Source organism: Cyprinus carpio, chromosome B17, assembly GCF_018340385.1.
Source record: "Cyprinus carpio isolate SPL01 chromosome B17, ASM1834038v1, whole genome shotgun sequence".
Lineage (NCBI taxonomy): Eukaryota > Metazoa > Chordata > Actinopteri > Cypriniformes > Cyprinidae > Cyprinus > Cyprinus carpio.
Window position 1 is genome coordinate 12,350,775 of NC_056613.1, and position 12,302 is coordinate 12,363,076.

At 36.9% G+C, this 12,302-nt stretch overlaps 3 protein-coding genes and 3 non-coding genes across 6 annotated transcripts; all 6 read left to right on the plus strand.

The window, feature by feature from the left end:
- The first annotated feature begins 2,859 nt into the window (after positions 1 to 2,859).
- LOC109108172 (ATPase inhibitor B, mitochondrial-like) lies at positions 2,860 to 6,094 on the plus strand. Its single transcript, XM_042742282.1, has 3 exons — positions 2,860 to 3,014; positions 3,918 to 4,030; positions 5,719 to 6,094. Exons 1-3 carry the CDS (start codon positions 2,946 to 2,948, stop codon positions 5,858 to 5,860), a joined length of 324 nt encoding a protein of 107 aa, XP_042598216.1. The 5' UTR covers positions 2,860 to 2,945; the 3' UTR covers positions 5,861 to 6,094.
- A 1,384-nt stretch (positions 6,095 to 7,478) lies between these two features.
- On the plus strand, positions 7,479 to 9,848 carry rpl13a (ribosomal protein L13a). Its single transcript, XM_042742284.1, has 7 exons — positions 7,479 to 7,623; positions 8,297 to 8,369; positions 8,570 to 8,635; positions 8,742 to 8,843; positions 9,039 to 9,124; positions 9,305 to 9,364; positions 9,597 to 9,848. Exons 1-7 carry the CDS (start codon positions 7,603 to 7,605, stop codon positions 9,804 to 9,806), a joined length of 618 nt encoding a protein of 205 aa, XP_042598218.1. The 5' UTR covers positions 7,479 to 7,602; the 3' UTR covers positions 9,807 to 9,848.
- Positions 8,128 to 8,215, plus strand: LOC122140295. Its single transcript, XR_006156970.1, has one exon. It is a non-coding gene; the product is annotated as a small nucleolar RNA Z195/SNORD33/SNORD32 family (small nucleolar RNA).
- LOC122140298 lies at positions 8,891 to 8,966 on the plus strand. The gene has a single exon (XR_006156973.1). It is a non-coding gene; the product is annotated as a small nucleolar RNA SNORD50 (small nucleolar RNA).
- LOC122140296 lies at positions 9,408 to 9,487 on the plus strand. Its single transcript, XR_006156971.1, has one exon. It is a non-coding gene; the product is annotated as a small nucleolar RNA Z195/SNORD33/SNORD32 family (small nucleolar RNA).
- A 525-nt stretch (positions 9,849 to 10,373) lies between the features above and the next one.
- On the plus strand, positions 10,374 to 12,202 carry commd9 (COMM domain containing 9). Its single transcript, XM_019121334.2, has 6 exons — positions 10,374 to 10,532; positions 10,639 to 10,764; positions 11,083 to 11,222; positions 11,306 to 11,340; positions 11,478 to 11,581; positions 11,752 to 12,202. Exons 1-6 carry the CDS (start codon positions 10,482 to 10,484, stop codon positions 11,887 to 11,889), a joined length of 594 nt encoding a protein of 197 aa, XP_018976879.1. The 5' UTR covers positions 10,374 to 10,481; the 3' UTR covers positions 11,890 to 12,202.
- The last annotated feature ends 100 nt before the right edge of the window (positions 12,203 to 12,302 follow it).

The window sequence follows — 12,302 nt, forward strand, 5'->3', positions numbered from 1 at the left end:
ATACAGTATTTTTAAAGTACATTTAAAGAATCATTTATAAAGTTGGATATATAAAATGAAGTCTTTTTTTTTTTTCTCCAAGTAAATATTGATATGGCAATAACTGTAAAGAAATCTAAATACAACCCTTTTCTGGGTATTCAGATGTGTCTGATCCAATTCACCTTCTTTTTCTCACTTCAGCTGCTGTCGTTCTGTTTTTGACGGTGTGAGCCGAAGGTTTGAGTTTCAGGCAGATGCATTCGCGCGCAATATGGGCCGATCATCTGAGCTGTACTCTGCTCTCATCAAGCTCAATAAGGACAACCTAGGCTTCCCTGTAGCAGATTGGCTCTTCTCTATGTGGCATTACTCCCATCCTCCCCTGCTAGAGAGGCTCAGAGCCCTCACTGGACCCAAGCAGGACTGACGGCTTTGCAAGGGGGTGCCACGTTCACCACTCGCTCCCCCGAGAAAGGGTCTCCGCCGGCCTCTAATGGCCCTCTGATATCAATGCCTATTTCTCTCTCCTTTTCACTCTTTTATTTCCATTCCTCTTAAGTGTTTGGATTTTTACATTTGTTTGTTATCGTCCCCCGGAAAGAAGTCTAAATTGATTTAAGATGGCTTCAGATAACTCTGTGTACGAGATGTTCATGATTTTTGAGTCTGTGCTTTCAGTATGTTGTTCTTGATATGGTTTTGATTGTTTAAATTTGTTTATACTGTACATTTTAACTGTGAATTGCCCCCTCCGGTTTAGATCCATTCATTTTGACTTTAATTTTGTGTCATCCACTTGAACCGTGAGAGAGGGGAGGTTAAAACAGCTCAGAGGGGCTCTTAGCAATGTATTAAACCAAGAGATTCTTACCAAGAGATTAAATAATCATTTCCATCTTTTTTACTTAAATAATGTCATCCTTTTTTTTTTTTTTTTTTTTTTTATTTTTTTTTTTTTAAACTGGAATGAGGACTGTCTGCAGTATAGTGAGATGAAATGAAATGAATCAGATGACAGATGTTATGGACTACCCAATTAGACTGCTATTCTGAACTCGTTTGGCTCAGTTAGGCCAATTAAAATTTCTGTTCCAATTTTAGTTCTTTCAACCTTTTGAAATAATTTTGTTCTTTGTTTTACCAATTAAAGTTGTTTGAACGTTTGTGTGTGTGTATATATATGAATTTTTGTGAAATATAAGCAACATACAAAGGCCAGGTTGACTAAAAATATTTAATGAGTGGTTAGAAATGTTTTCATTTAGTTAATTTTCTCTCTGTGCCTGTGTGTGCAAGATGTTGCTATGAGAATATGTGTAGAAAAATTATGCTGTCACATTTCTCCCATTTCCTCAGAGAATTGAAGCCCTTAATAGAAACGGAGTTCTGCTGGTGGAAACTGCATTTGAGGATTCTGTGAGTTTTCACATTAAGAATGTTAAATTTGGCATGCAATCTTGTCAAAATGTTGAACTGTCAAGGCTTTTAATGTGACTGAGATGTAAATGGATTAATGAGGAGTAGCAGTGGCTTGAATAGTCCATAGAATGCCCACCTGTTGAAAATATGCCCTAAACCATAACAAATCCTTAGAGAGAGTTATATCCACAAGGAATATGTCTTGTGACATCTGGAATGTTTGGACTGGAAAGATAAACTTTTGAGTCACAATGAATAAAACAGATCACAACAGCTTTGCTTTAAGCTTGTATATGTTTCCATTTAATCTTTCTTTCTTTCTTTCTTTCTTTATCTGCAGACTCTTTAATTGCTCTATTCACATCTTTTAGGGGTACAAAATGCTCCAAAGAGAAAAACTTTTGTACATTTTTCAACAGAGATGTATTTGCTCTTCATTAATCTGCATAGATGGATACATACAACTGCAATAAAACATTAAACTCTGAGACTAATATTTTACAAATCTTAGTTTTTAGTTTTTTAATTGCATCTATAACAGCGTAGTTGCATATTAAAAGTGATATTGTCAATTGGTCGTAAATGTTTTTGAGCGGCTGTTCGGTCTTAAGACCTTAAAATCTCATTAAAATATTTGGTGGGAGGCACGGTTTATTGTAGGTTATCAAGAATAAAATATTCTATACAAAATGTAATTTTTGGGGAATGAATACATTTGTGCATAAATGTTTGAACATTTTTATTTACTCCAAATCACTCAAATGGTATTAAACTTCCTAATACAGTACTCTGATGTCTTGGTGAAATTGTTTTCTTTTTTTTCACGGCAACAGAATGTCTTGCAGGTCAAAAGGCTTGAAAATTTTTGATTGCAACTGTACATGGTTGCGAAGTTGCATAGTTACTGAATGTATGAATGAATGAATGCGCGACGCCTGGCTCATTAAGACAGCGACTTGCCGCCACCTATTGGCGGTTTTATTTTTAAATCTACAAGTATCACTTCGATTTGCCATCATTTTTTGCTTTATTTATTATATTAATAATACACTAAATGGAATGTTAAGAATATGACATAAAACATGACATAAAATTAATAAGAATAGGACATATTTGCCTCTATAAAGGTAAAAAATGCACCTGTAAATCAATTAAAGGGGGCAAATAATGTCCTTTTATAGAAAATGTGTGACTGCAGTCTAAGTGGAAGAGAGAGTGTACGCAGAAGAATGTTAAATGCCCCCCAGGGGGTACAGCACTGTAAAAAGTTCGAGAACCACTGTATGAAAAGATTGTACACTGTCAGCGCGCATACAGCGGTTATGGACTGTACCATTGTAAGTGCCTGTAAAAATATTTTAATTAAATAATTTAAAAAAATATAAATAAAAAGAATAAACTACCTTTATAAATTACCCTAAATTAACAGTGTATGTGTGTGTGTTTCCCCAGCGGTCACCTATTTTGCTATAATATTGGTACGTTCCTGTTCTGTACAGGAGTGCACACTCATGTCACTGCATGCATGATCGCCTGAAGACACAATGGCTAAGTTTCTAAACCGTAATATAAGGACTTTTCTGGCCACACAGTTCAGGATGTCGTCCGACCAGGTAGATATGTATAAAACATATTTTTGTCTTTCTTTAGCCTACGAAAGAAAAAATAAAACGATTTTACCTGTAGCACGCAATGTCAGTCTGTCACCATGTATTTCGTCACACGTGTTTGTTTATTAAATTTATTAAATACGTTATATGTTGTTTTAACGTACAGCGTTGATTACAAGTAGCTATCAACCGTTTTTACGCAATAACACACCTGGATCGCTTTCAGTATATATGCCCTTGTGTTTTGACCCCTGTGTTTACATTCAGGATAATTATACATTCTTTGAGCTTTCAACTGCAAACTTTCTGGAGCAGTACAGAACATACTTTACTCATTTACAGGTGCATCTCAATAAATTAGAATGTCCTGGAAAAGTTTATTTATTTCAGTAATTCAACTCAAATTATGAAACTCGTGTATTAAATAAATTCAGTGCACACAGACTGAAGTAGTTTAAGTGTTTGGTTCTTTTAATTGTGATGATTTTGACTCACATTTAACAAAAACCCCCCAATTCACTATCTCAACAAATTAGAATACTTCATAAGACCAATAAAAAAAATAAAAAAATAAAAATTTTTAGTGAATTGTTGGCCTTCTGGAAAGTATGTTCATTTACTGTACATGTACTCAATACTTGGTAGGGGCTCCTTTTGCTTTAATTACTGCCTCAATTCGGCGTGGCATGGAGGTGATCAGTCTGTGGCACTTCTGAGGTGGTATGAAAGCCCAGGTTTCTTTGACAGTGGCCTTCAGCTCATCTGCATTTTGGGACATACCTGTACATACACACACAGGTCAAAGAATTGATTAATTGTGCATGTCAATCCATGGACTAGTTACTATTTCCAGGTACAGTAATAAATTATTCTGTCTTGTACAATCTGTCTCTTCTTTTGATAAAGCTAGGAGAACTGGGTAAAGGTGCTGGGAAAGGAGGCGGTGGTGGAGGTGCGGTGAGGGAGGCAGGAGGTGCGTTTGGCAAGAAACAGGCAGCTGAGGAGGAGATGTACTTCAAGTGAGTGGTTTTGCTTGATCCCATTGTGAATTTCATCGCTTATACTTACGGTGGCCTAGAAGTGCAAAACAGATTACAATTCTGAAAACAAAATAACAAATTGCAAATGCAAATCTAAAAAACAAAATAACGATTCGGAAAACACAACAACAATTCAGAAAACATTATAACAAGTCATAAAACACAATGACAAATTCGAAAACAAAATAACAAGTCAGAAAACACAACGACAAATCAGACAAACCGGAAGAAGTAGGTATAGTTTGAGACAGTGCGATTGGTTTGGGATTACTCACCGCTGTCTGGAAGAGACATCTGTCAATCAACATATACAGAAAGAACCAGCTGAAGAACAGAGTCGTGGTAGAAAGTTCGGCTCAGTTTAAATGTATTGTATGAATTGCGCTTACTATGGAATAAAAGATACAGAGTGTCTATTTACACTTGTGCAAATAACCTGCCTGATTGGCGCAGATGGTTAAGCTTGTGCCCTTGGCTTTTTGACGCGATCAACCCGGGTTCAATCCCGCCTTTTGCTGAACTTTTTTTCCTCCCTTTTCAGATCTCGTATTAGCAATGGACTCTATTTACACTACGTGAAAAAAGCAGTATTTTTAGCAATATGCTATTTACAGTGTAAATACCCATTTACACTGTTAAAATAGCAGGATTTTCTGCTATGTATACTACTTGTTGCAAATAGTGGCAATTATCTGCACTTCAATATTGTAGTACATTATAAAACAGTATGCAATAATAACGTATTGAGTGTAAAATATAATTTTAATTTAAATTATTAAATGGATGCCATCTTATTGGTACAATAGAGCCCTCCCTACACCTACCCTAACCCTACCCTATATTTTATTTTCACCTTTTTGATTATTTCCTTAATTTTTATTGAAAATAAATGCCTTTACGATGTGATACAAGATTTGAAAAGGGAGGAAAAAAAGTTCAGCAAAAGGTGGGATCGAACCCGGGTCGGTCATGTCAAAAAGTCAAGGACACACGCCTAACCACCTGCGCCACCAGAGCTGATTAATTACAGCTGCTATTAAAGTGTTGACACACGTTGGAGAACAGAGTTACTGCCAATCAGGCAGGTTTTTTGCACAAAGTGTAAACAGGCACTCTGTATGTTTCATTCCATAGTAAGCGCAATTCATACAATACATTTAAACTCAGACAAACCTTCTACCATGACTCTGTTCTTCAGCTGGTTCTTTCTGTATCTTTGATTGACAGATGTCTCGTCCAGTCAGCAGTGAGTAATCCCAAACCAATCGCACTGTCTCAAACTTTACCTACCTCGTCTGGTTTGTTGGATTTGTCGTTGTGTTTTCTGACTTGTTATAATGTTTTCTGAATTGTTGTTGTGTTTTCTGAATTGTTATTTTGTTGTCAGATTTGCATTTGCGTTTGTAATTTGTTATTTTGTTTTCAGAATTGTAATCTGTTTTGCACTTCTCAGCCACCGTACATACTAGATCTCTACTGCTTATACTGCTATTAGCAAAATCATCCCTCTCTCAATATTAAATTCTACTATCTGCAGTTATAAAGCTCACACAGTGTTATATGCACTGTTCTACTTTAGAAGGTTTTATTTGGAGATTTTTTTTTACAATTTGAAGCCCCTTAAAAGGTTATTGCATGTCTGATTTCCCCCCTTATCACCTTCACAGGAGAAAAGAGCAAGAACAATTGGCTGCTCTAAGAAGACACCACAAGGAAGAAATCGACCACCACCAAAAGGAAATTGAGAGATTACAACAGGAAATCAGTCGCCATGAGGGCAAAATCAGAAAACTTAAACAAGATGACTGAGACTGTCAAATCTTGACATTACATTTCATAGACAAATGACCCACACTTGTTTCAGATGTGATTGAATAATTGTAGATGCTTTATTTTTATTAAGCATTTGTGATCTCTGCTCTCACTTATTAAAGCATGTTATAATACACATATGACTGGAACACTGAAAATATTTATGTGTATTAAATCAGTACACTTTCTCCTCTTGACAATAAACCATAAAATGGTGTCTCAAATATGAAATTGTGTTTTGGTATGATGTTCAAAAATATAAACCACATAAAATATACAAATAAATATAAGCCACTTATAGTTACAGTATTTAGAGCTAACTGTACCAAATAAAATGTTCAAACCTATTCCTGGAGATCTCCTGCAACATACATTTTAGATCAGAGGGTCACCAAACTCGGTCCTGCCTCAGCACACCTGCCTGGAAGATTCAAGTGTACCTTGAAAGACCTTGATTAGCTGGTTCAGATGTGTTTGATTAGGGTTTGAGTTAAACTCTGCAGGACATCGGTCCTCCTGGACCGAGTTTGGTGACCCCTGTTTTAGATATTTGTATTGGCTGACAGTCCCATATCAGGGCTGCATTCAGCCCTGACAAAACGGTGCAACATGTTTTTTAAACAGAATCGGAGGTGGTGTTTAACACCCGGTTCTGATGACGCAAGAGGTGCAACTATGGCAGCTGAGAAGGCCATTCTTTGTGTTCTTTTTGAAGAATTTTCAGAGCTTGATGAAATCTGTATAAATACGTGTTTAATACTGCAAAATACACTGGATGTTACAGTCACTGCTCTTGCTGTCCAGAATAAAAGAAAACATCCCAATCGAGTGAAGGGATTTTTGGAAACTGTGGCTCCTAATTATTGTGAGCCAACATTTGCCTCACATTTCAGGATGAAAAGATAAACATTTCAGGTGAAGGATAATCCACTTCTTATCTCCAAGACTATGTTATGATCTATATGACCTTATTATTTTTATTGTGATTATTAGGCTTATCATTATTGCTGATCACTGTTGTTGTGCTATGTTATTGTAATATGTATCGTTATATAATAAGAGGAGTATAGAAAAGTTTATGAAAGTGTCATCCCACAATACAATAGCAAAACATATAAATATGTATAATATTTGTATGTTACATTAATCAGTGTCTAGCACACCTTCCTAAGGAAAGGATGTGGACCAGAAGACATTGCAATTACTAAATGATATTTACACAGACTTGAAGAAGTTCCAGATCTATACTTGTACTCTTATTATTTATTAATGTTAATTACATTGTGCAAACTGTCTCTTTAATGCAGCATGGTTTATAAACATGTTGCTGCTGATGGGGCTTGCATATTTGACACACCCACCAAACAAGAGAAAGAAAACGTATCGCAAACCCCGTTGCACACATGTCGGTCAAACCGGAAACCGTAGCACCGGTTTGAGCTTGACCTTGCCCCAGATATTTATCCTAATGAGCCAGTTAGGCTTAGTCAGGTGTGTTAAATTATAGGAACATCTAAAACATGCAGTATTATTGTGCCTTTTTTTTAATTTCCCGCCATTTGTAGAGCCCTTGTGGCACATTTGCCCTCCAGCTGATGGCAGTAGAAATAAATAATCAGATTACAAACGTCCTCTAAGCACAGCGAGTCTGTCACGTCATTTCCGATGATGTGTAAAGCCCCGCCCACGCCCCTGTCTTTTACATCGGGCGGCCCCGCGTGTCTTTCTTTTCCCACATCATGGCGGACCGGTTCAATAAGGTGTGTTCGAGTAGCGCGATTTAGCATTCAGATATCTCGCTTTTATTTAGCGAGGAATGTATTATTTGTGGGCTAAACGTGTAGGTAACCTTACCTGACGCTATTTGCGTTATAGTGTTGTTCCGTTATACCCGGTAGAGCGTCTATTTTTGGGAGAGAAATGTGTGTAACCACGCATGCTGTCTTGCTGGAAGTCAGGCCTGTAGTGAGCGTAACACTCGTGGTTCTGTAAAAACCGGACTAAAGTTGCTGTCCATGCTCAGGTACTCTTAAAAATACACTGCTTGTGTCCTCAGAACATGTAACTGAGTAACGTTAGTAAGGATTCATGAAATCGTTTAGGCCGAAAACAATAGACGCGTGCGTCTTACAGCAGTGGGCTGAATTATTACACCGTTGTCTGTTGCAAAGCTCACGTCTTGTTCTATAGCACGAAATGACCACAAAATGTGTAGAAATATTATTGGTGGCGTGGTTATTTGATAACACATGTCAGATGTGCTTCTTGTCGGTGATGAGCTCGCAACCACAGTTCAGTATTCGAGTTTAACGACCATGAGAATACTTCACGTGCACTACCATCTGAGACAAAAAGCAACGTTTTGATGAAAGCATATGGAGTTATGAATCTACCCCGTACTAATACGAGAAATCTGGTTTCTTTTCTTCATAGGTTCTGATCCTTGATGGCAGAGGCCATCTACTCGGTCGCCTTGCCGCTATTGTGGCCAAGCAAGTGCTGCTGGGTAAGTTTGTTTTTTAAGATGTTAGTGGTTTAGTATTTTTATTTATTTTTTTTATTTTAAAAGCCACGTTGCATAATTACGAACAGTTATTTCCTCATTGTTCTGAATATTTGTTAACATTAGGTGGAATGTCATTTTAAGAATTGGATTGTGACCAAGTTGACCCCCTTTTTTTGTAATAAATCTTGTTCTCCTTACAGGCCACAAAATTGTGGTGGTGAGGTGTGAGGGTATCAACATCTCTGGAAACTTCTACCGCAACAAACGTAAGTTTGTTGACCATCTGTAAGTATGTTGTGTGTTCCGTGCACTGCTTTTATGAATGTGAAACCATTGAAAATTGGTGGTAAATTGGATGTTTTGTTTGTGCAGTGAAGTACTTGGCTTTCCTCCGCAAGAGAATGAACACCAACCCTTCCCGTGGACCATATCACTTTAGAGCCCCCAGCAGAATCTTCTGGAGGACAGTAAGAGGTGAGATCTTTTCCTCTGTTTCACACACTTTGCAGTGGCGACAGTTCAAACAATGATGAATACCGTTATCCCGAATCTGAGCCAAGTTTGATGATAGCAAACTACGGATCTGACTACTGAGTTTGAATGACACATCAGTGATCAGTTTAACCCTTTCAGCCGATGGGTAATATGTTGACCTTTTTTTTTGAACAGGTATGCTTCCACACAAAACCAAGAGGGGTCAGGCTGCTCTGGAGAGGCTGAAGGTGTTTGATGGCATCCCACCTCCATATGACAAGGTGGCTTATTCTTACTTTGCTCCTCATTTCACAGATAAATACTGTCGATGATGATTTATCGTCTGCCTTGTTTGACTCTCAACTGAGAACATATTCCACTAAAAACTGAGACCTCTTTGCTTCTGAAGTTAGAATTTGGCCTTTTTCTTCTGGTTTCTCATCTGCATTTGTGTTCCACAGAGAAAGCGTATGGTCGTCCCAGCTGCTCTCAAGATTGTGCGTCTGAAGCCCACACGCAGAGTGAGTCTTTTTGTGGAACTTTCTTCAATATATGAAACAGCTTTTTGTCAGTGATGTTTTCCTACAGTTAAGTATGAGTTTAACGACCATGAGTTCACTTCATGCACTACCAGCTGAGACAAAGAGCATCAGATTCCAGAAGTCCAGAATGCTTAAAACAGTAGATTTCTGTGTTTTTAATTCTAGTTTTTGGTTTAAAAACCATGTTTTTCTGATCCCTCGTTCATTGTAGTTCGCCGTGCTTGGACGTTTGGCCCATGAAGTTGGTTGGAAGTACCAGGCCATCACCGCCACTCTGGAGGAGAAGAGAAAGGAGAAGGCCAAGCTGCGCTACACAAAGAAGAAAGTCGTGCTCAAGCTAACCAAGCAGGCAGAGAAGAATGTTGAGAGCAAGATCGCAAAATATACTGAAGTTCTTAAACAGTATGGTGTCCTTGTTTGAGCTGTCCATGCAGCCAGTCAAAATAAATGTTTATAGAAACTATTGTCTTGAGTGGGTTGTTTCATTGGATTAAGAATCTATAAGTGCTGTTTTTCAAATGGCATATTGGTGTTGTAAACATGGTTTCATGATTAAATATTTGTGTCTCCATTACTATATATAGGATATATTTGACTAGGTTTTTTTTTTTTTTTTTTGTAACTTCGTTTAAAAATGATTCAGTGTTCACTCTAAAATATTTTATGCTTCTAAAAGTTGATACAACATTCATGTTGAATAATTGGTTAATTTAATTCCTATGATGCGTTTGCTAGTTCCTAGTATCACCTATGTAAGTGTGTGTTTCGTGCATGGTAACTAAAGAGTTATTTTTTTTTTTAATGCAGTCACGAACAGTTGCACAATGTCTCTAGTACTTTGTTTTAAAAGCTTTTCAGTCAGGATGAGACTGCTGGAGCATTTGTGCCCCTCGAGAACAATAGAAAGCTATAAAAGGATATCTTATAAGCCTGTCAGAAAAAAAATCTAATACGAAATAAACCACATCTAGTTTAAAATTACTACTGGCATTAGCGTCAACGAAGTACTAGATATTTCCGCTTAGGGGGTCTTTTATTTTGAAAGTGGATTCTGTCGTGAATTGAATTCACGTGACAACGACTTTCGGACTGAAACATGGCTTTTCTTACAGAGGATCAGTTCACTGCTTTGCAGCTGCTTTTAAAGGTATGCAATAGAATAAATTATCAGTCACTTATTCATATGCAGTGTGTCAAGCCCGTTAACTAGACTGAGTTTTAGTGTATTCTGTCATTGTTTATTATGAATTCAGGCTCCGTCTAAAGATGCAGTTCGTCAGATCTGCACAGAGAGTTACCCAGCCGGAGCCTCCAAGTCTCAATCTATAGCAGAAAAAACTGCTAATGCTCTTTCTGTGTCCAACAGTGAAGCGATGCAGGTGGGTTCGTGCCATTCAATCTATTTGATTATAAATATTCCAGCAACAACACATCTTTTTTTATTTTAACATCAAACTAATCTATTTTATTTTAAAAAAAGTACGTGTATGAAAGTCAATAATCAATTAATAAATTATTCAAAATGTTTACTGGTCATCAATGTGACCTAACACAAAAAAACATTACATAAAAAAAAATTACATATTATTAAAATAAATATACTTATGATCAGATATAAAAGATTTATGTTCACTATAAAACATACAAAATCATTTAAATGTTGTGTTAATATTTCCTTTATTTTTATTCATCTACAGTTGCTGACAGCTTTTCACATGCTCTCGCATCATGTTGTGTACCAGAATTTAACCTCTCCAGAACAGATCTTGCCAATTTTCCCAGAATCATTCCACTCAAACCTGAAGAATCTGATCACCAAAATTATTTTGGAAAACAGGTGGATGTATCGCTCATATCCTTACAGAAATCTGCTTGAGTAATTTACCCTATATAACCTATTTTTGGTGTGAATATTTTTAGTGTCACATGGAGAAATGAAGCTTTATCCAGTCAAAGTGAGTATGATATCTCAAAATGAGATGATAATACAGGTTTTCATCGTATCACAAGATGGTTGATGACATTGTGTTCTATGTTTGTGATCCATAATGAAAGCATTTTGGTGATGTGAAGTTATGACGTGTTTTTATAGTTTCACTGCCAAAGCTGGTGGATTTGGAGTGGCGAGTGGACATGAAAACGGCTTCAGACTCCTTGAGTCGTATGGCTGTGCCAACTTGTCTGTTGCAAATGAAAGTAAGCTACAGGCATATTATGTGCTGTAATTTATGCTCATCAGATATGTATAAAAATATTTATGTTATAAGAATAAATTATTGGTTTAAAACCTCTTTTCAACTGATGTAAATATTCTATTCAAGATTTAAAGTAATGTTTTAATAACCTCTGTGTATGTGTTGCTGTAGCTCCAGGACACTCCTTGCATTAGCGGCGGTCCAAGTGAGTCCACAGTTACAATGGAGCTGAGTAAAGAGACACTGGACACCATGATAGACGGTTTGGGCCGCATCAGGGACCAGCTGAGTGCAGTGGCAAGGAAGTAGATCTGAATAAAAGATGTTGCCCCTACACCTGTCTGTGGACATTGGAAGGATGTCAAAACAAAACAATGGACGTTAAATAAAAAAAGAATTGTATACTAGGTTAACTGATTCAGAATGTAAAATGGAGTTTGCTCTTGTTTTGATTTGTTTTTTTTTTTTGTTTTTTTTTATTAAACTTTGTTATATAAAAATTGTCCCTGCTTGATATTTTTCCATTGCAGAACTACTTTTTATGGTCATGGAAAATATTCACAGCAATAAACTGAACAAAATGCTAATCATGTTTCCATGTGTAATAAATTGACTTAATGAACCTGCTATGTACTTTTACTTTTCTTGCATGACATACAGCTGGGGGCTAATAAATACTGTTAGCTAGAGTTGGTCCGCATATACGTGAAAGGTTGGCGTGT

Coding starts and splice junctions, on each gene's coding strand:
- LOC109108172 (XM_042742282.1), top strand. CDS start 2,946: ATGGCTAAGTTTCTAAACCGTAATATAAGGACTTTTCTGGCCACACAG. Junction 3,015..3,917: donor TCAGGATGTCGTCCGACCAG/GTAGATATGTAT, acceptor CTTTTGATAAAG/CTAGGAGAACTGGGTAAAGG. Junction 4,031..5,718: donor GAGGAGGAGATGTACTTCAA/GTGAGTGGTTTT, acceptor TCACCTTCACAG/GAGAAAAGAGCAAGAACAAT.
- rpl13a (XM_042742284.1), top strand. CDS start 7,603: ATGGCGGACCGGTTCAATAAG. Junction 8,370..8,569: donor GGCCAAGCAAGTGCTGCTGG/GTAAGTTTGTTT, acceptor TTCTCCTTACAG/GCCACAAAATTGTGGTGGTG. Junction 9,125..9,304: donor TCCCACCTCCATATGACAAG/GTGGCTTATTCT, acceptor TGTGTTCCACAG/AGAAAGCGTATGGTCGTCCC.
- commd9 (XM_019121334.2), top strand. CDS start 10,482: ATGGCTTTTCTTACAGAGGATCAGTTCACTGCTTTGCAGCTGCTTTTA. Junction 10,533..10,638: donor CTTTGCAGCTGCTTTTAAAG/GTATGCAATAGA, acceptor TTATGAATTCAG/GCTCCGTCTAAAGATGCAGT. Junction 11,223..11,305: donor AAAATTATTTTGGAAAACAG/GTGGATGTATCG, acceptor GAATATTTTTAG/TGTCACATGGAGAAATGAAG.